The sequence below is a fragment of the Anabrus simplex genome, chromosome 4, assembly GCF_040414725.1.
Source record: "Anabrus simplex isolate iqAnaSimp1 chromosome 4, ASM4041472v1, whole genome shotgun sequence".
NCBI classification, from domain to species: domain Eukaryota; kingdom Metazoa; phylum Arthropoda; class Insecta; order Orthoptera; family Tettigoniidae; genus Anabrus; species Anabrus simplex.
In genome coordinates, this window is record NC_090268.1 from 305,599,750 (window position 1) to 305,627,562 (window position 27,813).

Here is a 27,813-nt window from a genome sequence, read left to right on the forward strand (position 1 = left end):
CGATATGCGCGCGAACTACTAGTGTCTACAACAAAATGAACCTTACTTAAAAATCACGCTTCGTATATCGAGCTGTCAGTCAGTGAGTGAGTCATTTCAAGAGAGTGTGTGTTCCAGTGAGTGAGTCAGTGTTCTTGATATCTGTACTTATCGGAATCAACTTCAGGGTACTCTGCTATTAAGTGTTGAAGTGTCACTTGCCATTGTGTGTAATTGTGTGTTTACTGGGAGAGTTGGCCATGCGGTTAGGAGCGCGCAGCTGTGAGCTCTCTTCCTGGAGATAGTGGGTTCGAATCCCACTGTCGGCAGCCCTGAAGATGGTTTTCCGTGCTTTCCCATTTTCACACCAGGCAAATGCTGGGGCTGTACCATAATTAAAGCCATGGCCACTTCCTTCCCATTCCTAGGCCTTTCCTGTCCCATCGTCGCCATGAGACCTATCTGTATCGGTGCGACGTTAAGCAAATAGAAAAAAAAATGTATGTTATGACTTTGTGTGACAATAAAGTAGTTTGCACAAGGAAGTGAACGTGTTCTCATGTGATATTTATTTACGTCAAATTCACATTTGAGACCGATAAATTGGCGACCTCGACAGGACACTTTGAGACTCAGCAATGAAGATCGACCAAATGACCATGGCGATTTTACGAAAAGCACCGGCATCCTGAGGTTTACTGACGGCTGGAAGGAAAGCAGACTTACAAGAGATGCTGTGCCAGGATTTGATAGACAATGAGGAGGACCCAGGCAGTTTTGACTTCAAAGTCACCTCGGAGGAAGAAAGCGACGACTGGGTAAGGATTATGTTCGCACACCTAACTGCTTTGATTCAGGCCCAGTCTGAAAAAATTGAGGCCCAGCCTGGAAAACTCGAGGGGAAAATCGAGGCCCAGTCTCAAGAAATAAAGGGCCAAATCAATTCTTTGGTCAAAGATCTGAAAGAAGATACTTCAAAAATTAATGTCAAAATCAGCAGCTTAGAATTATACGTAGATAAACTAGTTAGTGATAGGCACACCTTGGAAAACAAAGTTGAGGAGAAGATTGGAGAAATTGAGCAGGAATCCAACAATTTTAAAACCGAAGTAGGCCAGAAATTTGCGAAGTTTGAATCCGAGGTTAATAGAAAAATTTTAACCCTGGAGAAAAACATTTCTCTAGGCAGTAGTCAACCTGGCAGAGGTATGGACCTCCCCCTTAGGATACCGGTTGTTGCCAGAGTAATCACAGACAGCCTACCGGAATTTCATGGGAGGCTCAAGGAGTGTCCTAAAACATTTCCGAAGACATTGGAGTTTCTACTGGGTAGGACAAATATACCTACGGAAATATACTTGCTAATTGTCAACCAGCAGCAAAAAGTGTCAGCAGGGACTTGGTGACAGACTGAGGACATACCCTGTAACAGAATGGCATCCTGGATCAGCAAATGCAGCACTAATTGTCAATCTGTCTCTGCTCATTTTAAGATGTGCTACAAGAACTTCCGACTCGAAGACTGTATACTTAAGTATACTTCCCACCTGCCTGGATCTTCTCCAGTCATCGTCATCCCAAGGTCGCAAATTGCGAGGATTTTGTGACAAAATACCACGATAATCCAGAAGCTGGTTATCCTGGTCAAAAGGAAACCTATTCTTTGATTCGGTGACGTTTCTTCTGGGTTCACATGCATCAGGACATAAAGAACTACGTCCAAGCCTGTGCAATTTGTGCTTGCACTAAGGCGAGTACCAGCATGAGAGGACGCCCACCACATCAGCCTTGGGAGGTTCTCGCCCTTGACGTTATGTGACCCTACCCTAGGACATCTCAGGGGAAAAACGGGGATCTTCAGGGTGACTGATCTATTCACCAGATGGGTGGAAGCATTCGCCATCCCTGAAGCTACATTGGGACGTATCGTACAACTCTTAAGGGCGGAAGTCTTCAGTCGGTATGGGTATCCTCTGTGTCTACTCACGGATAATGGCAGTCACTTTACCTCGAGGCAGTGATTGCAAGCTTTGTCGGAGTGGGGAATTGAACACTGGACTACATCGATCTGCCTTCCGCTGGCGAATCCCACCGAACAGAGAAACCAGGAGCTAAAGATGCTGCTTCGGATTTACTTGGTCGACAGATAACATGCCAAATGGGACCAATACCTACATGAGTCCTTCTGGCCATCAGACAGCGGGTTAACCGCATCACGGGTTTCTCACCTGCAGAACTTTTCCTTTTACGTCCAGTGAAGAGAACAGGCGACTGGGACTTTATAGATGGACAAAGAGAGGAACCGGAGGAGCCTGATACATGGCATGCGCGGAACCAATGGTAGATTCAACAGGTGCACCGCCAAGCTGAAAAACGTTCAAGGAGAGAAGCCGAAAACAACAATGCATCGGAGGAAAGGGAGTTGCTAAATTATCTTTTATTATTATTATTATTATTATTATTATTATTATCGTATGGCATTTACAAGCATAATCTGTAAAAATATACAATTAACATACACATTAAAATATAGAGGTAATTAAACTAGAATGTCCAGCTTCGACAACCAGTCCACTGCACTTGGTGTCAATTCATGCAGAGTCCATAAACCGTCCTTAAATGCTGACAGTGGACAGCTCTCAACAACATGAAGCAATGTCTGCTTCTCAGCACCACACTCACACGCAGCACTTTCACAATATCCCCACTTTTATTAAATGCTAAATATGACTAATACATGGGTTCCCTGTAAATATGTATTATAAATTTGTATAACTTCAAATACATATTGTGTATAAGCTTAACCTCAAAATATATATAGTCGAAAGCTGTAGAAAACTCTAATGTTCGTATATTAGGTGTATTCTGCTATAATTTGGTACATATGAAGGGTTCTGGAAACTTACTGTAAGGTTTATTATCCAGATACTTGTGGAGACATTAGGAATGTTGGAGAGATTTCCTTGTGTATTGGTAAACAGTAAACAGTTCGAGCTGGTTCCATTATTGCAGTACTCCATTCGACTAGCTGATTGATCAATGTTTCGAATGTGGTCCGTTTAGAATGTTGTAAGAACCCTTCCAGAAATCGATGATTTTAGCTGGTTGATCGAACAGTATATATATCAAACTGTCAAGTCAGTCAGAGAGTGAGTCAGTTCAAGAGAGTGTGTGTTATAGTGAGTGAGTCAGTATTGTTGATATCTGTACTTGTCAGAATTGATTTCAGGGTACTCCGCTATTAAGTGTTGTAGTGTCACTTGCTATTGTGTATTTGTGTGTTATGACTTAGTGACAATAAAGTAGTTTGCACAAGGAAGTGACCATGTTCTCGTGTGATATTTATTTATGTCAAATATGCATTTGACAGCAATAATCTTTACACATAGCTGTTACTAGGCATTCCCTTGCCGTTCCCATTGCAGCATCCCGTATGCCACCATTCTTTTACTACTGTATGTCCTGAACATGTTTACTGTCTGTTGTTTGGAACTTTTCACTAATCATGTCCTTCTGTCTGATTTCCTTGTCCTGTAGATTTTCTACCCTTATTCGATGTTCACTTTCTCTATCCTAGGCCTGCAGATACTTAGTTCACTACAGATTAGTGATCTGTATCATAAAATAATCCCCAGAATTTTCCTGAATTCAAAGTCTATTATGATATAGTCTATTACGGATCCTTATAACTAACAATCTTTACATACTGCTGACTGAATACTTCTGCCTTCTGTAGATCCTCGCATACATGCTCCTCTTGTTCATTAATGATTCCTGGAATGTCCTCCTTGGAACCTCTTTCTGCCTTGAAGTACCTATACATACCCTTCCATTTTTCACTAAAATTTGTATGACTGCCAATTATGCTTGCCGTCATGTTAAACTTGGCTGACTTCTTCATTAGATTCAATGTCGTAAGTTCCTTCAACATCTCTTTACTTCCACAACCATTTCTAACTCTATTTCTTTCCAACCTGCACCTCCTTCTTAGTCTCTTTACTTCTCTGTTATAATATAACTGGTCTTTACCATTCCTTACTACCTTTAAAGGTACACTCCTGTTTTCACATTCAACAATTGCTTTAAACCTATCCCACTGTCTGTTTACATATCATTTCCCACACAGCTAATTCCAAATCAGTGTCTGCATCACCAAACCAACACCCAATGCTCAAGGATATTCCACCAGAGGCAGTACAATGAAAAGTGTAGTAGATTATATTGATATGCTACCTCTGTGGTGTAGGGGTTAGTGTGATTAACTGCCTCCCCCCGGAGGCCTGGGTTTGAGTCCCAGCTCTGCCACAAAATTTGAAAAGTGGTATGAGGGCTGGAACGGGGTCCACTCAGCCTCGAGAGGTCAACTGAGTAGAGATGGGTCCAATTCCCACCTCAGCCATCCTGGAAGTTGTTTTCTGTGGTTTCCCAATTCTCCAGGCAAATGCCGGGATGCTACCTAACTTAAGGCCATGGCCACTTCCTTCCCATCTCCCCGCGAGGCCACTGTTCAGCATAGCAGGCGAGGCCGCCTGGGCGAGGTACTGGTCATCCCCCCATTTGTATCCTCCAACCCAGAGTCTGAAGCTCCAGGACACTGCCCTTTGAGGCAGTAGAGGTGGGATCCCTTGCTGAATCCGAGGGAAAAACCGACCCTGGAGTGTCAACAGATAAGGAGGAAGATATTGATATGCAGGGTAGAAAAACATGTACCAAAACAGTACATTGCTAGAAATCTTCTCATATACTTATCTGTTAGTCTCGGACACGATTTCTCCAAATATTACATCAGGTACTGAAAAAATTCGAGCGGCTTCTCAAAATTTTGACCTAACTTTACACCACTCCGTGTACTGAATACGAACTGCGGCAAATAATCATTATGAACTTCATACATCTTCTGGTTGGCTACTTGTTGACCGGGAACCACATCAGCTCTTCTATTATTATCAGATCTACGATCGTCGTCACTTTCACTGCTTGAGTCACTTGAATTAGCAGGTATACTTTCATTCTCACAAAAGTCACTAACGTGAGACTCCTTGCTATCACTAAATTTGTTCAGTAAATCACTAATCTTATCTGTACATATTCGCTTGCTGTCTCGGCCCAACATTTCAACAGATCGCTTGTGACAAAACACCGATAATGGAACATAAAACTATCGAACAACTATAAACAATTGATTTATACTGCACATGGATGTAGCTCAAGCTTTCCGCTACAAGACTGCAGCATAAGAAATAACTAAAATGACTTACATGAAGCAGTAAAATTCATATATTCCTAGGGTGGGTGACACTCGACACAGGAGTGAAACAGAAATATTTACTTGTCGGGGCGCTCTTGAGACAGGAGTGCAGACAATTAACAATAATTGTATTTTTTCCCAAAAGTTATGTTGATCTTTGATGTTGATGTTGCATTTTCTTGTTTTAGCTGCAATTCAGGCCTTGAAAAGGAAGAAGCGGTATGAGAAGCAACTGCAGCAGATCGATGGCACCTTATCCACAATCGAAATGCAACGAGAGGCTCTGGAAGGAGCTAATACAAACACAGCTGTATTAACAACAATGAAATCGGCAGCAGATGCTTTGAAGGCAGCTCATCAGCACATGCAAGTCTTATGCCAATATTTTTATTGATATCGTACTGTACATTTATCAATTTAGAAATTAGATTACTTGTCATTTTATCAGAAATATTATATTGGTGGAATAAAATGCACATACTTAGTCAACTATAGAAAAGAGACCTCTTGGCGAGGACAAGTTTAAAAATAGCTAAATTAAAATTGTATTTCTTATTCTCCCACACAGTGTGTCTGGGTATTTTTTTTTTTTTTTTCCAATAATAGTTCAAAGTATGCATTGCCTAATGAACACTTCTGTGTTGTACTTCTTTGCTGAACAGTAATTCAAAATGCTACTGTTATGTGGTTTGAAAGCTCTCTCTTTGCATACAACCATCCTGTAAAATTTATATACAGGGCATCCCATTCAAAGGTAGCCCTGGAAAATATGTGCTTAAATTAACAACAGTAAATGAAATGCCATACCTGTAACTTGACGACAGGATGACGATCACATCTGATTCTGGAAGTGTCCTTTAGAGTCCAAACATAACTGAATGCAGAGCTGCACATTCCTTTAGATTACGGCCAGAAACTGAGGAGATACTACTTCAATCTTAAGGCGAATGTTCTCCCTTAAATACTCTTGCGTATATGGTCTGTTCATTTACGGTTAGGCCCCTTTAAACAACAAGCATCATCATCTGTTCATTTACGCACACCCTCTGAGATGACCCTACAGGAAGAAGTGTGGCGGAGTCAAGTCAGGTGACCTTGGTGCCCATAGCCCTCTTGAAGTGGCTCTATTGGGGAAGAAAGCCTCAATCTCAGCCATGCCCACTGCAGATGTGTGGCATGTTACCACATCCTGTTGGTAAAAGCTGAGTGTGAATCTCGCATCCTTTAAATAGTTCATAAACTTGTAGAATATGTTAATGAAGACAGCAGTTATAGTTGTCAAAGAAAATGGATCTAATGTTGGAGTGCTCTGATAAACTTTCTGAGAATGAAGAGTACCCTTGTACGCTGTGTGTGGGTTTACACTAACCCATATATATGCATGTTCCAAGAATTTATGTATTCAGACAAATGGAACCACAATTGGATGCCGTTATGCATCAGTAGACTAAGCGCCATTTGATGAAAATTGAGATTTTAGCGCCATCTTGTAGAGGAAGGCTTGAACTATTTATAAAAAATTCCCCACTGCATTACAAGAGGCCGTTAGTTGTTAGTAAACAGAAAACCTAAGCGACAAAGCGGAAATCAGTAAAAACGTAAATTGCATCAGTAGACTATGCGACTTTCCAGTCTGCATCATTGGATCAAGCGCCACATTCCTCACACTGCGCGCGGATGACAGCGTGGGAGCCCGCATTTTCGATAGTGCTGACATTTTTACGTGGTGATACATTGAGTGGTTTATCAAGTGACGAAACTCAGCGATGTATCAACTACTTCCAAAAGTAAGGAGAAGGACAATGTTACTAATGCAGCTTGCTAAGAAGGTTGCGTCTGAGAATCATTCTCTAGAATTTGATGGTGAATCTCAGGAAGTAAATCTAAATAAGTCAAGACACGGACGACCACGGGAAAGTAGAGTTCCATATCACCAGGCATTAATACCTCTGTGGCCAAAAGGAAACCCTATCTCTGAAGCCAAACTAAGAGACTTTGGTTCGCTGATGCACCTAATACCTACAGATACCAAACAATTTTACCAGAATCTTCAAGCAGATTCTCAGATCGTGGATGACGTAGATGAATTTAATGGAGATCCTGATTTCGAGATTGAATGAACTGAGAGCAAAAATCTTATTACCTGTCCAGTGATTTGTGTGTATTTATGGGAGAAAATATCTTTAATCACATTTTCTGTCTCAAGCAGAACAAAACTTATCCATAGGCTTAAAAATATCACGTCAATACTGTACTCTCAGAATATAATAGGCCTATCGTGAAGGAAAATCCATTAAAAATTGTATAGACTAGAATGGCTCATGTCTTACCATTTGTATTTGACTCAAATAAGTTGAAATTCATAAAATCAGTAAGTCGTTATAGCAACGACTTTAGAGAATAGCTTCCCTTCTAGAATTTCTCCATTTAAAACTTGAATAATGTACCGGAGTTGTGGCGCGGCTCGTGGTGGTTCAAGCACTTAGCGGGCCTTTTCAGACAGTAGGAGATTCAGTTTTTAATCATGGCTGCCACCACGTTGTATTTTTTTGAAGTTTTACTCAGTAGATACTCATCAGTTAGGGGTTATTGGTGTAGCATCGTGATACATTATTCGCACTTGAGAAAAACCTTAAATTGCATCAGTAGACTAAGCGCCATTTCTTGAAGAAAATCTATGTAGTGCGATTATAAAAATGTTGAAATTTGGTGAGAAGGTACAATCTATTATCCTACAACACCAGTAATACCATATTTAGTAAAATTATGTTCGCCCGAATTTACACATAGAACCAAATTTAAACGCGATTATCTCGCAACCAACTTTTGGCGCTTGGTCTAGTGATGCATAACGGCATCCAATTCTTCGCTGAAATAAAAGTAGTCCAGCCTCCCTGGATTATCAGCCATGCACGTTCCAAACCAATGCCAGTACACCATTCACTTTTCAGGATTTACCTCTTTAACCCTGACGATTACACCGTGCGACTTTCTGACGTGTCATGCGAATGAACGCCATCTAGCACTCAAAAGGAGTGGAGAGTTATCCCCTCTGCTTTTATGCTTCAGTTTCTGAAATTCTCTGTTTTATTTGTGTGTTTTTCTTGTTTGCCTATATCAAATTCAGACTTTTTATTGAAGTCACTTCTTGCAACGAAAGTTTTTAAATTGTTCAATATCAAATGGTAATATAGGTATGCTAGCTGAAACAGTTTTTGTACATTTTCAGTCGTTCCATTTCCTTGTAAATTAAAATGATTGAATTCAGTAAAACTTGCAATTGGTGCAAACTATTTCTAGAGCATAACGCCTACCGAAACTTTAAATAATAGGCTTTGAGTGGCACGTCTTCGAGGCGTGCGGTGTAACTAAAGCGATATTTATAGACATGTTACTGTCATGGTTAAGATCTTGGTATGCATGCAGCCCAGCTTTTTTACAGCTCTTTGGCTTGTGCTTTTGAATACTCCAGTTTCTTGCGATTATCCTCAAAGGGACAGGTGGAAAAATGATTAAACTGTTTTCAACCACATGCGTTGTTTTTTTATAATATTGTTGGCTTCCCTACACCATGTTGATCCACTAATATTCCTTTGGTTTCAAGCTTTTTCACCAGCTTCTAAATGAGACGTTTGTATGGTGGTTCACGCTAGACTAAATAAACTTCGTGTGACATTTTCTAATGGAACCATTGATTCATTGTGTCTTTACAAGAAACATTTGCTCTTGTAAAGAATATTGATACAGAGTATATACTGTACTGTTCTTTATGTAACGATCAACGATCGCTCCAGCTGATAACACTCACTTTAGACCACTGACTGTGCAAACAGACAGAGTGTGTGTGCGTGTCTCTCTCTCCAGTTGGAACAGAGAACTGTCTGTGTTTTACTTTCTCTTCGGCAGCCAAAAATAGTGTCAAAAACTAAACACAATTCCTTGAATATTGCTGAATGTAAATCAAGAGGACACAAATTAGTTTATCATTTTTCTGAAGAGGCAATTTAAACTGGAAGTAAGGACATGTTTGTATTTTCTTGACCTGCATGGCAAGTTCTCAGTGATTTGAGTCATGTCAGTTCAATTCCTTCTGTTGGTTGTCATCTTTGTAATGCCGTATGTAATGTTTCTAATATCAACAGAATGCATATGGTGCATTTCTAAAAGTTCATAAAGCATTTTTAATTTATAGCTGTGATTAATTATTATTATTATATATATATATATAATTCGATGGGGCCATCAAGAACCACGTTAAGTCTTGTTGCATTTGACACTGAACTTGGCCTTCTTTAGAGCCCAAATTTCCCTCATTCTTTGTGAGTGGGCCTGCTTACGCTCCTCTGTCCAAGGGGCACCGTGTCTTCTCTTCGGTTGCTCGTCTCGGTTTAGCCCGTTCGTCAATATTTTCTTGCGGAAGAGATCTCTGTTAAGGGCGTCTTCAGCTGGGATATGTAGCATTTGCAGGTCTTCTTTGGTATTTTTAAACCAGGGAATTGTGGTTTTGGGGTTTGAATCAAAAAAGTGAAAGATTCCTTTAGTTAACTTTCTTCCGTCTATTCTTTTCAGATGACCGTAAAATCGTGCCCGTCTTTTTCTGTTTGTGTCGGTAATTTTCTCTATTTTGCTGTAGACTTCCTTGTTGGATCTCTTTTGATGGATTCCATTTCTGTACTTTGATCCCAAGATTCCTCTCACAATTTTGCATTCTCTTTTCTCCAGTTCTTCAAGGAGTTCTTTGTTGGCATTTAAAGACAGGGTTTCGGCTGCATATAGAGCTACTGGCTTCAGAACTGTTTCATAGTGACGTATCTTGGTGTTTTGGGAAAGGCATTTTTTGTTGTAGATTGTGCGGGATGTTTGGTAGACTATTTCCAGTTTGCGTACTCGCTCCTGAAGTGCTTCTTTGTCCAGTCCATTTTTCATGATAATCTCACCCAGGTATTTGAATTTGTCTACTCGGGTGATGTCCCCATATTTTGTATGGAGTTTTGGTGGAGCCTCTTTGATGTTAGTCATTACTTCTGTTTTCTCAAACGATATCTGCCAACCAGTTTGTTCGGCAATTTCCTTTAAAATTTCAACTTGAGCTCTAGCGGTTTCTATGTCGTTTGAGAGAACAGCAGTATCATCAGCAAATGCTAAGCAGTCTGTTGCGATCCCCTTGGATTTGGTTCCTATTCTCAATGGACTGTAGTTGGTTTCCTGTAATCTCACCCGCCGGGTTCTGATGATCTTTTCAAGAACACAGTTGAAGAGTATCGGGGATAGCCCATCACCTTGTCGGACTCCTGTTTTGATGTCAAAGGAATGCGAGAGACATCCATGGAACTTCACCTTGGATTTTGTATCGGTCAGGGTGGCTCTAATTAATGCCAGCAGTTTCAAATCAACTCCAAATTCATTTAAGATGTTTAGCAGTACTTCCCGGTCAATGGAGTCGTACGCTTTCTTGAAGTCCACAAAGACAGACACATACTGCTTGGACCTTAGTGTATAATATATCTGATGATCGTTTTGAGATTTTGGATCTGTTCAGCTGTTGAGCGACCTTTTCTGAACCCTCCTTGGTATTCACCTATTTGATGTTCGACTTGTGCTTCCAAACGCTCCAGGATCGCAAGTGATAGAATTTTGTAAGTCACAGGTAGCAAAGATATTCCTCTGTAGTTGTTGATGTTCTTCATGCTGCCTTTTTTGTGTAATGGATGGATCAAAGCTATTTTCCAATCTTCGGGTAGGGTCTCCTTGTTCCAAATTTCTTCCATTTGCTTTTGCAAGATATCAAGTGATTCCTCTGGGGCATATTTCCATAGTTCTGCTACTACTGAGTCTTCCTCCGGCGCTTTATTATTTTTGAGATGGGCAATGTGGCGCTTGATTTCATCTCTGTCAGGTGGTCTGGAATCTGGGTACCTGAGTAAGGGTTCCTTGGTCTCAATGGCGCTTTGCGGTTTAGAGCAATTAAGTAAATTCTTGAAGTAATCTGCCAGAATGCTGCAATTTTCTTCATTTAACGTCGCCAGTGTGCCATCCTTTCGCTCAAAGCATAGAGATGGTGGTTTATAGCCAGTGAGTTTGCGTTTGAAGGCTCTGTAGTACTGTCTGCTTTCATTCTTCCTAAAATTTAGTTCTATCTTTTCAATGAGAGATTTTTCGTATTTACGTTTCTCAGTTCTGAACACCCTAGCTGCTTGGGCACGTTGGGTTTTGTAGGTTTCCCAATCATTTTCTGATTTCGTAGAGTTGTACTGTTTCCACGCATTGAGTCTTTCTTGGAGGACTGATTCGCAGGTACCATTCCACCACGCATGCTTTTTGCTTCTCTTGATTTCTGCAACGTCTTTGGCGGCCTCAACAAGGAGACTTTTGGCGTTGTTAAAGTCACAGTCATTTGGTCTAGCCTTCTCCTGGAACTCCTCCACCTTTTGCCGAAGTTTATCATTGTCGAAGCGTGTGATCTGTTTGGTTGTCTTCCTTGTGTTTGCGGGAATTGGTTTGAATTTGATAAGAGACATATAATGATCTGAGGCCACAGTGATGCCTTTCTTTACCTTGACATTCATAATCTCAGGGCTGTTTCTCCTGGAGATTGCAACATGATCAATTTGGAACTCTCCGAGAGCTTGGACGGGAGAACGCCAAGTCATTTGCTTTCTGGGTAGATGGCGAAAGTGGGTCGACACGACCTGCAGGTTGTGATTTTCGCAAATGGACACCAGTCTTTTGCCGTTGGGATTGGTTCTTTTGTGAGCAGGATAATTTCCTATAACTTTCTTGTACTTCTGTTCACGACCTAGTTGGGCATTGAAGTCACCCAAAAGAAGCTTGACATGGTGTTTGGGGATTTTGTTTAATTTTTCATCCAGTAGGTCCCAGAAATTATCAACTTCGTCTGGATCAGACTTGTTATCGTTTGTAGGAGCATGTGCGTTAACTAGGGCGTAGATTTTGTTCGCGCATTTAATTGAGAGTATAGACAATCTGTCATTCACAGGTTCGAAATTTGCAACCGATTTAAGAATCTTGGTTCTAACAGCAAACGCGGTTCCAAGCATCACAGCTCCATTGAGGATTCCTCTTTGCGCTTTGCTCTTGAAAAATCGGTAGCCTTCGGATTCAAAAATCTCTTCATCTGGGTACCTTGTTTCCTGTAGGGCCATTATGGATATCTGATTTTCGTGAAGAGCTTTGGTGAGGGTTATCAGCTTGCCAGTTTGTGTAAGTGAATTTATGTTGAAAGTTGCTAGAAAGGTTTTAGATTTTGGTCTGAGTTTTTGACTCTTCGGGGTACACCGAGACACTCCGACTCGTCTCTTGCATGATGTCGAGTCTCCCCCAGAATCCGAACGCGACTCGTGCGCCGTGGCGTTCACGACGAGGGATTTATCCGAAGATTTACCCCCTGGGGTATGTTTCTTGAAATGTTGTGCCATCATGCTTTTTGACTTGACTTTGCTTTGGACGGGTACCCATCCTTTTACAACTAGGGTTGTTAGCCCTAGAGGTTGCCTCAAGATGTTTTCTGGCTTCTGTCTTCGCCGTAACCCTGGCAAGGGACCAGTTTTTTTTTGACGGTGGTATTTTATTTCCCTACTACCCTCTGACTCTGCTGGCAGCAGAGCCAGCGAGCTTCCCCAATTCCAATGGGACACGCCCAATGGAAGTAACCGGTAAATCCCCACACGGGATTATTATTATTATTATTATTATTATTATTATTATTATTATTATTATTATTATTATTATAATTATAATATACTGTATTCTAAGAAAACTACAAACATTGTCTCAATGCCACCAAATTGTTTTGGAGTTTTGAAAACAATTACATATTAAATGAGCACATCAGAAGCAAACTCGTGGAATGAAGACAATTACGGATGAGATTGAGCACCAGAAGGTAGCATTGAGAGGAGTGAATAAAAAGGATAAAAGCTATGTAACCAAAAGACCCCTTGACCTTCAGAGGACCCAGCAGATGAGGTTACAACAGCAACTATTAAGCTCCCCTTGATATCGAAAGTTTAGAAATTGTCAACAACAGAGTACAACTACGTCTGCTAACTGTGGAAGTTCCCATGCTGCAATTCCATTACCAGGTGACCAGTGACAGAAACTTTAATAACGAAGCAAAGAAAACAGATACTGCAGAATTGCTGGTTTTTATATTGAACTTACACATACAGTAACAGGTGAGGTTGTGGATCAATAATAATATATATACGAAACAGATGCAGTGCAGAAATCTATTCATCTAATTAGTTTTCCTTTTTCTTTTTAGGCTTTGCTATCCATATTGAACTGAGACAATTTTAGTCTAACTAAAACCATATTCAGCCCACCACTTATTAAGTGCTGGGTATAACATATAATTATCAGAAGACCTTGTCAATCATATAGACTACTGGACTTTGACCTATATCCCACCGATATCAACAGAGGAGTGGACTTCAATTTTACTTCGGCATTTTAATGTGTAAATCAAGATTTTAAACTTGCGTATCATCAATCCAACATTGAATGTGTAACATCATCAACAGTTTCACAACCATAGACTAAAACACCTGTAATGCATTGCAAAATACCACCATATATTTTACCTACTTTTCACTTTTATGTGTGAAATTGTCACTATATGTATTTTATACCATACTGTACGTATATTGTTTGTAGTAATATAATGTTACTCGCCCAGTTTGCAATGTTAAGCTGAATATGACACTCTTACGTGTCGAAACCGGTACTATGAATAAATAAATAACATGTTGTAAACAAATATCTTGTACGACATATTTAGTATTGAATAGGTGGAACCTTCATTCAAATTTTAACAGTGTAATCTTAATTCAATACGGAACAAAATTAAGTTTTTAACTTTTACAGAATCTGCTGTTGGTATTGGTGGGTGTAGGAATTCTTCATTGGAGATTTTTTCAAAATGTTTCTTCCATCGGTCAAGGATCTTTGGTCTTTGTAGTAGTTTCTGGTGTTCATCATTTATGGTGTATGACATGTCCAATATTCTCTGTGGAACGGTGACGATTTTTCGCTAGTTGGTAAATATATTTTGCTCCCCCTGGGGTGTTGAGTTTATCATACATGTCTCTTTAATGTTCTTCTTTAGCTTTTGGAACTTCCTGTTTTGTATTGTTGACAATCAGCGTCAGCTCCCGATTTGAGCCAGTTCTTATAGGCTTAATGGCCTCTTGTCCATGTTCTCCCCACCACCAAATCTCCTTGTTGATGAAACTACATCCAGGTTTTGTTGTACTCACAATGGTCATGGCACAAGTCTTTATGTGTTCCTTGATTGTTGTCCAGGCCTCGTTAACATTTTGTGCATGTTGTGCAACTAAAGGACCAAGTGAGGTTTTCAGCTGGGTGTAATGCTGATTTTATTTTCCACCACTTAATTTTCTTAGATGTAGACTTCAGGGTTTTTCTACAGAGATCAAGGCGCATTCTAAAACTGAGGAGGAGCAGATGATGTTAGGGTGCAATATTATCAGATGGAATAACCTTAGTGTCAATGACTGACTTCAAGTCACACCTTCGTACTAACCAGTAATCAATTTGTGTATTCTTCCACCACTGCTAAAAGTAATGAGGTGCGATGGACGTTTTATGAAAAAGGTGTTGGCTACTGCCAGGTCAAATGCCGCAGCACAATCCAATATTCTGTTCCCATCCTAATTTCTCTATCCAAAGCACTGACCTCCATGTATTCTATCATATGTATCCCTACTTTTCCCTACGTGTCCATTTAAGTCACCACCAATGAAGAGGAGCTCGTTTTCCTCAAGAGATTGTAGGTGAGTTTCAAGACTGGTCCAGAATTCATCCTTTTCATTGTCAGTACATCCAGTTTGTGGGGTATAGCAGGAGATTACGCACAACAATTTTGTTCCATTACTAACCTTGATGGACATCAGTCGGTCGGATAAACAGCTAACGTCGATGACATGATCTCGGATGCTAGAGCTGACAGCAACAGCTATGCCATTACGGGTAGGTGTTTTCCCGTGGTAGAACAACTTGTATCTTTCACCAATATCTTTAGCCTTGGAACCAGTCCACTTTGTTTCTTGCCTTACATATTTGCCTGCAGTTGCTGCCTGGTGAATTCAGTAGCTCGGTAGTGCTGTTGCTGGTCCCAAGTCCAGATAAAGGAGGGGGATTCAACATCAGGCTTCAGCAACAAGTCGGTTGGTAAAAACATCTGTTGCATCTAAATGCACTGGCTAGAAGAAATATTGAGATACAAACTACTAGGGCGTTCCGCACTTTAAGCGACGCGCATCAGTATCACCTGAATGGTGTGAGAAATGCGCAAGGGCTACCCACTCGAGGATGGGGTGGGCTAAAGAAGCAAGTCCAGTTCAGGATGGCATCCATCAACATTGGTACTCTGAATAGTCAACTTGCTGATGTACTGAATAATTGGCACATAGACACACAAAAAAACGGCTGCGAGCTTGCATCCGGGAGATAGTGGGTTCGAATCCCACTATCGGCAGCCCTGAAGATGGTTTTCCGTAGTTACCCATTTTCACACCAGGCAAATGCTGGGGCTGTACCTTAAGGCCACAGCTGCTTCCTTCCAACTCCTAGGCCTTTCCTCTCCCATTGTCGCCATAAGACCTATCTGTGTCAGTGCCACGTAAAGCCACTAGCAAAAAAAAAAAAAGTGATTCATTATTACAACTGTGTTCAGTCGTGCATCAAGATTCCTTGAAATATTTCTCATTTTGATGGTGTTTCTGATTACATTTATGAAGAAGAAGAAGAAATTATTACTTAGCACATAACTGCAAAATTAAATACGTAATGGTGCATAAATACGAGGGTTGGAATTTTTAATATTGGCAAGTATTTAATTACAGCTGTCACAGAAGAGATATATGTTACCAAGTTTTACTGTCCTTCAAAGTAGTCACCAGTATTGTGTACAGCCCATTGCCAGCGATGTTGAAATTTTAGGATACATTTAGCAGTGCCTGTTTTGTTGATAGTTTGAATGGAGTGATCTACTGCCTGACAAATCTCTGGAACAGTTCTGAAGCGAATGCCACGAAGTGGTTCCTTCATCTTAGAATCAAGTCACAGTCACAAGGACTTAAGTCCAGGGAGTATGGTGGATGGTACAGCAATTCCCAGTCCCGTTGACGGAACAAATCAGCCACAGCTTGCGCTGTATGTGTCCGAGTGTTGTCATGCAAAATGATGGGTGTGTTCTAGAGAGAGTGTTGCCGCTTCTTTTTCAAAGCTGATCTCAGGTTGTATTCCAAAAATGAACAGTAATACTGCGCATTGACAGTCTGCTGTGGAGAAACATAATGCATTAGGATAGCACCATCAGTCGTGCACTAGAATAACCATAACTTTCACATTACTGGGGTTCTGACGAACTTTCGATCCTCATGGTTACCCATAATGACGCCATTCATTTGATTGGTGTAAGTCTCTCTTTCGCACTCATACCGTTCCCAAGTGGTGACGAGCAGCATTGTATTATAACTATTTCTGCATTTCCATCAAATCGCGCAGAACCCTCGTGATGATGCAATTTTTCTCATGCCCAGGCGTTCCTTCAGAATGTGAAGCACAGTCGTATGCACTTATCCGGTGTCTCAGGTCAGCTCGCGAATCGTATGGTGTCGATCAGTGTCCAGCAACGTGGCAAGAGCATGCACTTCTTCTTCACTGACACTAGAACGACCTGGCCTATGTCTGCCATATTTTGGCGTCCCTCGAAGGATTTTACCCACTGTGCCACTGTTCTGTAAGGCAATGCAGATTCCCCGCAAGCCTGTTGAAGACCTTGATGACACTGTCGTGCTGTACGACCTCTGGCACATTCAATCTTTATCCAACTCCGTTGTTCCTGTTTCAAAAACATTGTGACAACACTACCTTAGAACGCCAGCTAACACGAGGCTCTGTTCCTCTCGCCAGTTCGCATGCGCATTATGTGGGAAGGGAGAGTTCTGAAATAAGGTAGGTATGTAACTAACTGGTGCTATCAGAGACATTATTAGATTCCGTTGCATGGCGCGTCTACAGCAGTGTTGCCATTATTAAAGTTTCAACCATCATACGAAGCAAATCAAATGCATTCACTAAGTATTCATATCTTTTACAGAGAACAAAACTTTCAGCCTGGTGATGAACTGTTTTACTGTTCTATTTAAACTCTTTGGGCTGCAGTCTCCCAATATGTTGCTGCTGGTGGTTTCATCAGAGTGACACAGTAACATCCTGTTGACTGTGTGGTCCACTGTCAAAATGTATTATTGAAGATGTTTTGGAGTGCTATTCTAGTGAAGTTAACTGTAAATAAATGCATGTAGGTGCAGTAAAATGAAAGTGATAACATGAAAATGATAAAATTGTGGCAATATATAGTTATTGGTTGAAGTTCCTGATACTCGTATAACTTATTGGATTGATCATTGGAGCAGTGAGCTAAGTAGTCATTGCTTAAATTCTGTAATCATGTTTTGTCTCTATGCACTTCCTCTGCTTGCCATGTGTTGTGATTGATTTTTATTAATTTATATTTGTTTTTTATATAGGGATGTTGATAAGGTTCATGATATGATGGATGATATTGCTGAACAACAAGATGTGGCAAGGGAAATTTCGGATGCTATTTCGAATCCTGTAGCATTTGGTCAAGATATAGACGAGGTAAGGATATTCTTTGTTGGAGCTTTGATCTGTTTTGGAAATTTGTTAATTGTGCTTTGCAAAATAGGGTTTGCATTTTGAAGAAATTTTGTAAAGAAGTAAATTTGATTTTGTGACATCTGTTCCCATTGTGACCTGTCGTCTTAATTCATTCTATGCATTCCTTTCCTTGTGTCTAGCTTATCCTTTGTGGGCTTTTTCCTCTCATTTTCTACTGTTTATTTATAGACTATCGTTATGATCAATTTTCTCCTTTACTTTTCATTTTTAGAGGTTAGGGGAAATGTATATCACTGTTACATGAGTTTTTTCTTTTTAAGAGTTTTTAGTTTTCTCTTGCATGTTTTAGTGGGTATGTTAGTTCAAATCATTCTGCTAGGAACTAAAATCACAAGAAATGTGTACAGTTCCATTAACTTAATATGTTACAAAGATTTTCCTTTCTTCTTCAAAATCATTATATATCATTGGTTCTTTTCTCTGCAATGAAAGTCAGAAGATTTAAATACCTTAAAGGAGGACTTTATTCAAGACCTCAATAACCCCATTTGTCACATACAGAATCGAAATAATATGGGACAGCCTGACAGTTATGGTTCATGGTTGTGGGTTACTGTAGTCACGTCCTAGTCGGGATACCAGTTGCTATGGAATGGGAGTGGGCATCTCGGACATATTCTGAGTCGTGGCCCTCCTTGTGCTCAAGCGGTTGGGACTATACAATTCACCAGTGCTCCATAACCTGTTAGAGGAGAGATCCGCACTTGGACTATGTGCAAGTACGGTAGCATCCTGCTTCATGAATTTACCGAGCTCAGAGCGTTTCAAGTAGGCCTCGGACCTATGGGCGTAACGGAGTCCCACTCCCATTTGACAGGCGAGGGACTCCTTGGAAACAACTTGGCGAACGAAATGGAATTCGATGGAGAGCTATTAATATTAATGAGGCTTATGGAGCAAAGAAAGTAGAACTTGTTGAGTCAGCAAAGAGGATGCATCTGGATGTGCTAGGAGTAAGTGATATTCGGGTAAGGGGAGATAACGAGGAAAAATAGGAGATTATAAAGTGTACTTGACGGGTGTTAGAAAGGGAAGGGCAGAGTCTGGGGTAGGGCTCTTTATCAGGAATACCATTGCACACAACATAGTTTCTGTTAGGCACATAAGTGGGCGAATGATGTCGGTAGATTCGTCAGTTGGAAGAATTAGGATTAGAATTGTCTCCGTGTATTCACCATGTGAGGATGAAGTTGACAAGTTTTATGAAGCATTGAGTGACATCATCATCATCAGGGTGAACAGCAAGGATAGAATAGTGCTAATGGGTGATTTCAATGCGAGAGTTGGGAATAGAACTGAAGGATACGAAAGGGTGATTGGTAAATGTGGGGAAGATATGGAAGCTAATGGGAATGGGAAGCGTTTGCTGGACTTCTGTGCTAGTATGGGTTTAGCAGTTACAAATACATTCTTCAAGCATAAGGCTATTCACCGCTACACATGGGAGGCTAGGAGTACCAGATCCATAATAGACTATATCTTAACCGACTTCGAATTCAGGAAATCCGTTAGGAATGTACAAGTTTTCCGGGAATTTTTCGATGATACAGACCACTATCTGATCTGTAGTGAACTATCTCTAGGCCTAGGGTAGAGAAAGTGAAATCTGTCCGCGAACGAATAAGGGCAGAAAATCTCCAGGAAGAGGAAATTCGACAGAAGTACATGGATATGATTAGTGAGAAGTTTCGAACAGTAGACAGTAAGCAGGTTCAGGATATAGAAAGTGAATGGGTGGTATACAGGGATGCTGTAGTAGAAACAGCAAGGGAATGCCTAGGAACAACTGTGTGTAAAGATGGGAAAAGGCGAACATCTTGGTGGAATGATGAAATGAGAGCAGCTTGTAAACGTAAAAAGAAGGCTTATAAGAAATGGCTCCAAACAAGGACCGAGGAAGACAGGGATTTGTACGTAGATGAAAGAAACAGAGCAAAACAAATAGTTGTTGAATCCAAGAAGAAGTCATGGAAAGATTTTGGTAATAATCTGGAAAGGCTAGGTCAAGCAGCAGGGAAATCTTTCTGGACAGTAATAAAGAATCTTGGAAGGGAGGGAAAAAGGAAATGAACTGTTTATTGAGTAATTCAGGTGAACACATAAGAGGGAATATTTTGAACATCTTCTCAATGTAAAAGGAAATCATCCTGGTGGTGCTGCGAACAGCCAAGCTCATGGGGAGGAGGAAAATGGTGTTGGTGAAATTAAGCTTGAGGAAGTGGAAAGGATGGTAAATAAACTCCATTGTCATAAAGCAGCAGGAATAGATGAAATTAGACCTGAAGTGGTGAAGTATAGTGGGAAGGCAGGGATGAAATGGCTTCAAAAGTCGTATAATTAGCATGGAGTGTTGGTAAGGTACCTTCAGATTGGACAAAAGCAGTAATTGCACCTGTCTACAAGCAAGGGAATAGGAAGGATTGCAACAACTATCGAGGTATCTCATTGATTAGTATACCAGGCAAAGTATTCACTGGCATCTTGGAAGGGAGGGTGCGATCAGTAGTTGAGAGGAAGTTGGATGAAATCCAGTGTGGTTTCAGGCCACAGAGAGGCTGTCAGGATCAGATTTTCAGTATGCGCCAGGTAATTGAAAAATGCTAAGAGAGGAATAGGCAGTTGTGTTTATGTTTCGTAGATCTAGAGAAAGCACATGACAGGGTACCGAGGGAAAAGATGTTCGCTATACTGGAGGACTATGGAATTAAAGGTAGATTATTAAAATCAGTCAAAGGCATTTATGTTGGCAATTGGGCTCAGTGAGAATTGATGATAGAATGAGTTCTTGGTTCAGGGTAGTTATAGGGGTTAGACAAGGCTGTAATCTTTCACCTTTGTTGTTCGTAGTTTACATGGATCATCTGCTATTTGCTTTACGTCGCACCGACACAGATAGGTCTTATGGCGAGGGTCATCTGCTGAAGGGTATAAAATGGCAGGGAGGGATTCAGTTAGGTGGAAATGTAGTAAGCAGTCTGGCCTATGCTGACGATTTGGTCTTAATGGCAGATTGTGCCGAAAGCCTGCAGTCTAATATCTTGGAACTTGAAAATAGGTGCAATGAGTATGGTATGAAAATTAGCCTCTCGAAGACTAAATTGATGTCAGTAGGTAAGAAATTCAACAGAATTGAATGTCAGATTGGTGATACAAAGCTAGAACAGATCGATAATTTCAAGTATTTTGGTTGTGTGTTCTCCCAGAATGGTAATATAGTAAGTGAGATTGAATCAAGATGTAGTAAAGCTAATGTAGTGAGCTCGCAGTTGCCATCAGCAGTATTCTGCAAGAAGGAAGTCAGCTCCCAGATGAAACTATCTTTACATCCGTCTGTTTTCAGAACAACTTTGCTGTACGGGAGCGAAAGCTGGGTGGACTCAGGATATCTTATTCATAAGTTAGAAGTAAGAGATATGAAAGTAGCAAGAATGATTGCTGGTACAAACAGGTGTGAACAATGGCAGGAGGGTACTCGAAATGAGGAGATAAAGGCTAATTTAGGAATGAACTCGATGGATGAAGCTGTAGGCATAAACCGGCTTCAGTCGTGGGGTCATGTGAGGTGAATGGAGGAGGATAGGTTACGTAGGAGAATAATGGACTCTGTTATGGAGGGTAAGAGAAGTAGAGGTAGACCAAGACGATGATGGTTAGACTCGGTTTCTAACGATTTAAAGATAAGAGTTATAGAACTAAATGAGGCCACAACACTAGTTACAAATCGAGGATTGTGGCGACGTTTAGTAAATTCAGACTTGCAGACTGAACGCTGAAAGGCATAACAGTCTATAATGATAATGTACGAATGTATGTAACCTGACAATTGGTGACTTGGAGAGGATAAAAAGAGTCAAAGCAAGATTCCTCAAAAAGGCCCTAGGAGTAGGCAAACTGGCACCCTCCAGACTTGTTTATGTACTGGTACGGGAAACTTACTTCATAGAAGATCTACAACTCAATCTACCATTGCCATATACCGGTCCATTCCATGAGCTTCAGAAAAAAACTTCTTATGAAATGCACGGAAATAGACCCCACAATCTACAGCAATGACGCCATGATTGATCATAACTGGACCAAACAACTTCAAGAACAAATGCATGTCATAAGATATGCGATACATGGCTTCCACCACAAAATATGCACAGACAAAATTCCACAACCCAACAGATGACTGTGTTTGTACACTGTGTAACGAAGAGTGCAACCGCTACCATCTACTAAAGTGCAAAAATAGACAAAAACTGTTAACAGAATACAGCAAAATGTAAATTAACACAACAAACTTAATACTCATTTGAGTGCTCTTTAGAAATATATATAAGAATGTCAAAAATTTATCCCACATTTCTTCTGATGTAGTTTCTCGAAGTCAGTTTTTTTATTGCATTAATATTTAGTTTATCCTCTTTCAGTAGCTTTTTGTAAAATCAGTGACATTTTGTTTTCTGTTGCAGGATGAACTGGAGAGGGAACTAGAGGAGCTTGAACAAGAAGAACTAGATAAGGAATTACTAGGTGTGACGCCTGTAACTGAAGAATTGCCTGCAGTTCCTACAACAGAACTCAAACCAAGGGAGAAAACAAAAACAGGTAACTTGAAGTGAAGTTTAATCAGATCCCAACTCCTAAATGTATAGTATTTTCGTGAGCGATTCTCGCTTACCTTTTTTTTTTTTGTTCATGTCGAAAAATATAGGCAAAATTTTGAGTGCATAAATGATTAATGGAATTCTGGTACATGAAAGGGTTATTAGCAAAATAACTTAATGAAAGTTTGCTTCATTATACACCAAATTGCCTTATTTAATCAGGTTTGTTAGAGTTGCATCTCTGTGAACTTGCATTCGGTAGATGGGTGGGTTCGAATCCCACCATCGGCAGCCCTGAAGACGGTTTTCCATGGTTGCGCATTTTCACACCAAGCAAATGCTGGGGTTGTACCTTAATTAAGGCTTCCCAATCCTAGTCCTTTCCCATCCTTACATTGCCTAAACCCTTTGATGTGTTAGTGTAACGTTAAGTCAGTCGTGGAAGGGGGCAAAAAAGGTGGTTTGTGTAAAAGTCAAACAGAGGGTCCATCAGACACATTGAACATACAGATACTAGAAAGCTCATGTTACGAGCTGAAGCAAAATAAAATAATATATAATCCTGAATACCACCCACACTTTTTTAACAATTATATTGCTCCTTAAATTCAGAACATAAATTTGTGGCATTTTCAATTTCATTTTCTCTCTCTTTTTTTTTTTATTGAGTTCTGACAAGTCCAAAAGAATAAAAATTACAGCATTACTAACTCATTAAAGAAGCACTATATCAAAATTGCCTACCATGCTCGCAACACTAATCGGAACATATTTTTTAATTCCAACTCCGTAAATGTTTTTCAGGACAAGTTTTCGAATTCTGGTATTTACAGACTTAAGTGCACCCAGTGTGAATTTTTTATATCCGGCAAACTGGCTGTAGTTTTAGAATTAGAAACTTGGAACATTATAATGCCTTAAAGCATAAAAAATACTCGGCTATGAGCAACCATGAGGGATTCCGACCATAATTTTACTACAATTGATCAGGACCTTCACATTATTAAATATGTGAATAAAAGCAACTTAATGACTGAATATGAAAACACTTCTTTTTTTTTTTTTATCAACACTTTAATAACAATAATAATTTGAATGATGGTTCTGAAAACAATGGCCCAACAATTGAACAAGTCCCCAGGTTGCTTACTAATTTTGATATAAATCGTAATAATTTCACAGGAATTTTCAATTACAAACTCTTAAATAACACCCCAGTCATAACAGCAGCTTCTGCCTTATCTCCTCCTTATGCCATAACTTCGCCGCCAACTTCTAGCGCTCTCAAGATTGCGCCTACCCCTCCCCTCCTGGCTTGCTCTCCGCCCATGCAGGCTCATCCCTACAACACACGTAGCAGTGGACAGACAATTACCAGACCTCCTCGAGCGCTAAGGTGACTGGTCGCCTCTCTACAAACGTAAGGGGTAAGTGGTCTTAGACTCTCACTTTATTGGGTACTCTATTTTTCTAGAAAGTGACGCACGTCAATTCTCTTTTATATTTTCAGACTTCAATACATGCTCCCTGCGTTTCATTCTCCAAGTGCAGGTGTTTCGAGTTGTCGTGTGATAGGCGATCTACGTGCACATGAAAATGTGGCGCTGCCTAAGATGAATTCTAATATCTAATACGGCACACAAACAGCCCCCAAATCGTTGGAATCAACCAAGGAAAGTTAAAATCCTCGACCCGATCGAGACCCCTTGAACCAAAGGTTAACACTCAATAACCATTTAGCTCATACTTTACATAACGGTATCAAAATATTGCAACCACAATATAGGCCTATGTGATGAAAATAAAAAGCATGACATTTACGCCATTTTGTTTCACTTTTCTTTACACATTTTGTAATAATTAAAAACCTTTAAATTCAGTTCTCTTATTGCAAATTAAGGATATACGTGGATGTTATGGCGATAACCTGTATTTAGGAAAAGATTCCGTAGATCCTTCATAAACGATAGGTTAGGTACCCAACATGGCGCGGCTCCCGCAGCTCGGCTCACACGATGTCGCAGAGGTTAGAAATTCAACATGGCACGGCTCGGATTATGTCACAGCGGCCTGTGCGAGGCTGCCAACTTAGGAACTAGTTACAAGACTAGGCTATGAGAAAAGATTATTGGTCTGGCTTGGTTAGGTCCGGCTTGTAACAAGACAATTGGGCAGACGGCAAGAAAGCGGTCATCTAGCCTCTAGCATTCCACACGCTCCATAAGGTACGACGCGATTAACACTAGAACCACCGGAATATATTTCATACCTGGAACCGCTAAAGCGGTCGTTTTGACCGCTATTGAAATAATCATATTTTCGTTCTCGATACGCATGGTTACTCATTATTATCGTTTTGCCTCTGTTTCTGTACACTGCTTTATGAGTTTCAATATTTATTTATCAATAAAAAGACGCCACGCACTCGTTACACCGTCATCAGAAACATGCCGCTTTGAATAGGGAGTAAGTCCTGGCTTTTCTTTCAAGGGGTACGGCGAGCAGTCCAACCGGGTGTCATCTTCCCAGTCTGCTACAGTCCACTCCCTGATGCCATCAGTACCTAACGGCGCATTATCTGGCCATGCTTTACGGGTTACTGTTTATACGGCTGTAATAGAATAATTGAAAACTCGTCAGTACTCAGCCTATGCGAAGCATCATAATTTGAATAAGGTATAAATCAAAGAATGTCACTAAACTTGTTATGCTGCAAGTTATAATAATACTATCACCACCTTACCTTCAGCCTGCTGAATCACTGCTTTCCGAATTGTCACTTGAGTGGCAGTAATCTTTGTATGAATTTTCTCTTTTTAGGTCCTTTATATCCGTACCACATTCTACATCAGACATATCTTCAGCAATGTCATGCAATAGACTCAGCAACTGATGGTTTACGAGACATGTATACTGCACTGTGACAAGCTGACGAATGATAACACTACCAGAGACACAGCGGAAATAATGCTTGTACAATTCCTAATATATTAGAGTTCCATTGTTGTGTTTTTTAACATTACATTGTTGATAGGGTAATTATATCTCAGCGAGAGATATGTGTTCTAATACATTTTATTATGATAGTTAATACAGCGGTCAAAGTGACCACTCCGGCGGTAGTAGGTATACCTATTACTGTAGTCAAAATTGCGTTTGGAAAATGTGTAGCGGTCATTTTGACTGTTCTGGGTGCTCTAGTGTTAATCACCCTGTGACCAATTAAAACGTATCTGGCGCACTGTGCGATTTTTCTCATTTTCAACTAAGTTAGCAGCCCTAGCCAGCCTATTTGTGTTTTGCACTGCCTATATTTTAATTTTTGTAAATAAGAATACTTCTAGGGATCAGTTAGTGGGTTGAGGAGAAGCGTTGGCACCAGGAGGCTCGTAGTGAGGTTGTGCATGAATAACCTGCGCACAACACTCCAGCCTACAAGTTCCTTGTTCAAGACTAGCAACTCAGGTTCGCTCGTATGTTCTCGCATGAGAGGTTGCTACTATTATATGCTAAGAGTATTAAGCAGTCTCTCTATATATCCAGAAAACTTTTTCTTACGTACAATCGATCACTGCGGGAATATTGTGGGCGAGGACAAAATTTTTCAATGATCGATGCTATAAAATGATAGTTTGAGGAACGATAGAGCGGGGAAATTTAACATTAGTTTATATGGAACATTTTTGGGACCGAATAAATTGAACGATGAATACGAGAAAATGACAATTCTGGGAACAATGCATCGAAGTTCTACTGTATTGCATAAAATTTACTAATATGGTGTTCTAACCTATGTAAATATTCGTCATGCCCGTATACAATATTATAATTTGACATGTCAGCACAAGTATTGTACTTTTTGGCGAAATTGAAAATACTAACTCGATAAGTGGTCAGTAGGATACATTAATGAAATTGGGTGCCACCTGCAAAAAATTTACAGGAATAATTAACTCTGTAAAGCAACAAGGAACTCCCTCTCCCAAGGCGACAGCCATCAGGCTGAGGAGTTTTTCAGACTTGCTTTATAACCTTACCTGTTACTGTTTACCCCTGAAATTAAAATTTGGATAGCATGCCAGGATTTTCGTCACTCCACCGATAAAATATTTACGAGTTTCACTACAACAATTTTCTCCCAAAACAACATTAAAACAAAACAAAAACCAACAATTATCATCACGTGATGAGACCAATATAAACATACACAAACAACATCTACAAGCTATACACCACAACTGTACATAGTTCGGAAGGCCATGCTTCAAATTGATTATATCCTACGGATAAGAAGACTGTCCCTTCCTATCCTTAAATACATTAGCACAATGGCATGATCACCATGGAATCTATTTACCTCATGTCATAACTGTACAAATAAAACAAACCCAGTCACCTCACTGTACTCTGTTACTAAGTCATACACATCCGCAATGTAAAATGTCTGCTGTGGGATTAATAAATAATGACAGGCATGTCGTGTTATTCAAAGAATGAGTAAGTAATAAGCACTTGGGCTCTGTTTTCATCAAGTCGTAATTAGTTGTGTGCGTAACATATTACTTCCACATTACACAGACTGCCCACAATGTGCATTTCCTCGGAGAGGAAAAATCCATAGTCTTACTCACAAAAGAACACTATGAAGCATCTTCCACCAACCGCTCACCGGGAATGTGAATTAACAAGTAATGCACTTGCCGTGACTCCGTAATTGCGCAGTAATGCACCCGTAAAGAACTCTTACAGCAAAGACTTCGCAGTGGCAGTCGTCATCGACAGCAACCTCAATAGGAATGATCAGCAACCGCAATAGTCGTGCACAGTAATAATAATAAACTCATAGCATGCACAATATGCTTCATCCATCACTCGATAACAAGCAAGCTAAGAAACTTGTTGCACGTGCACACACACACACACACATATATAGGCTCGCTCCATGTGGCATAGCGTCTACCAAAATCCACAGAAAACAGCGCTACCACTGCCACATCTTCAAGCGTCTCTTGGTCAATGCAACCTCGTTCGAAGTCGGAGCTTTCAGATTGGTACAAAACTGCCGATCCGCAAATGGCGATCTTGCATGTTTGTCCACATTGATGAATTATCTTCAGCATCCACTTCCCGGCCTAAGCCCGGGTTTCTAAACCACATGTTGTAACATTTTCAACCGACTTCAACCGTCTTTCCCGATATAGCCATGGTTTTCCGTATTGCACAGTTCTTGAGCAACCTACA

General features: G+C 40.3%; 1 protein-coding gene across 1 annotated transcript in view; it reads left to right on the forward strand.

Annotated features, from left to right (window-relative positions):
• Window positions 1–27,813, forward strand: part of shrb (charged multivesicular body protein shrub) — a 44,608-nt gene that overhangs the window by 10,429 nt on the left and 6,366 nt on the right. Inside the window, exons 2-4 of the mRNA XM_067145661.2 lie at window positions 5,416–5,593; window positions 17,806–17,920; window positions 22,438–22,573. Coding sequence (XP_067001762.1) covers window positions 5,416–5,593; window positions 17,806–17,920; window positions 22,438–22,573 — 429 coding nt within the window. The remainder of the gene's footprint in view (window positions 1–5,415; window positions 5,594–17,805; window positions 17,921–22,437; window positions 22,574–27,813) is intronic.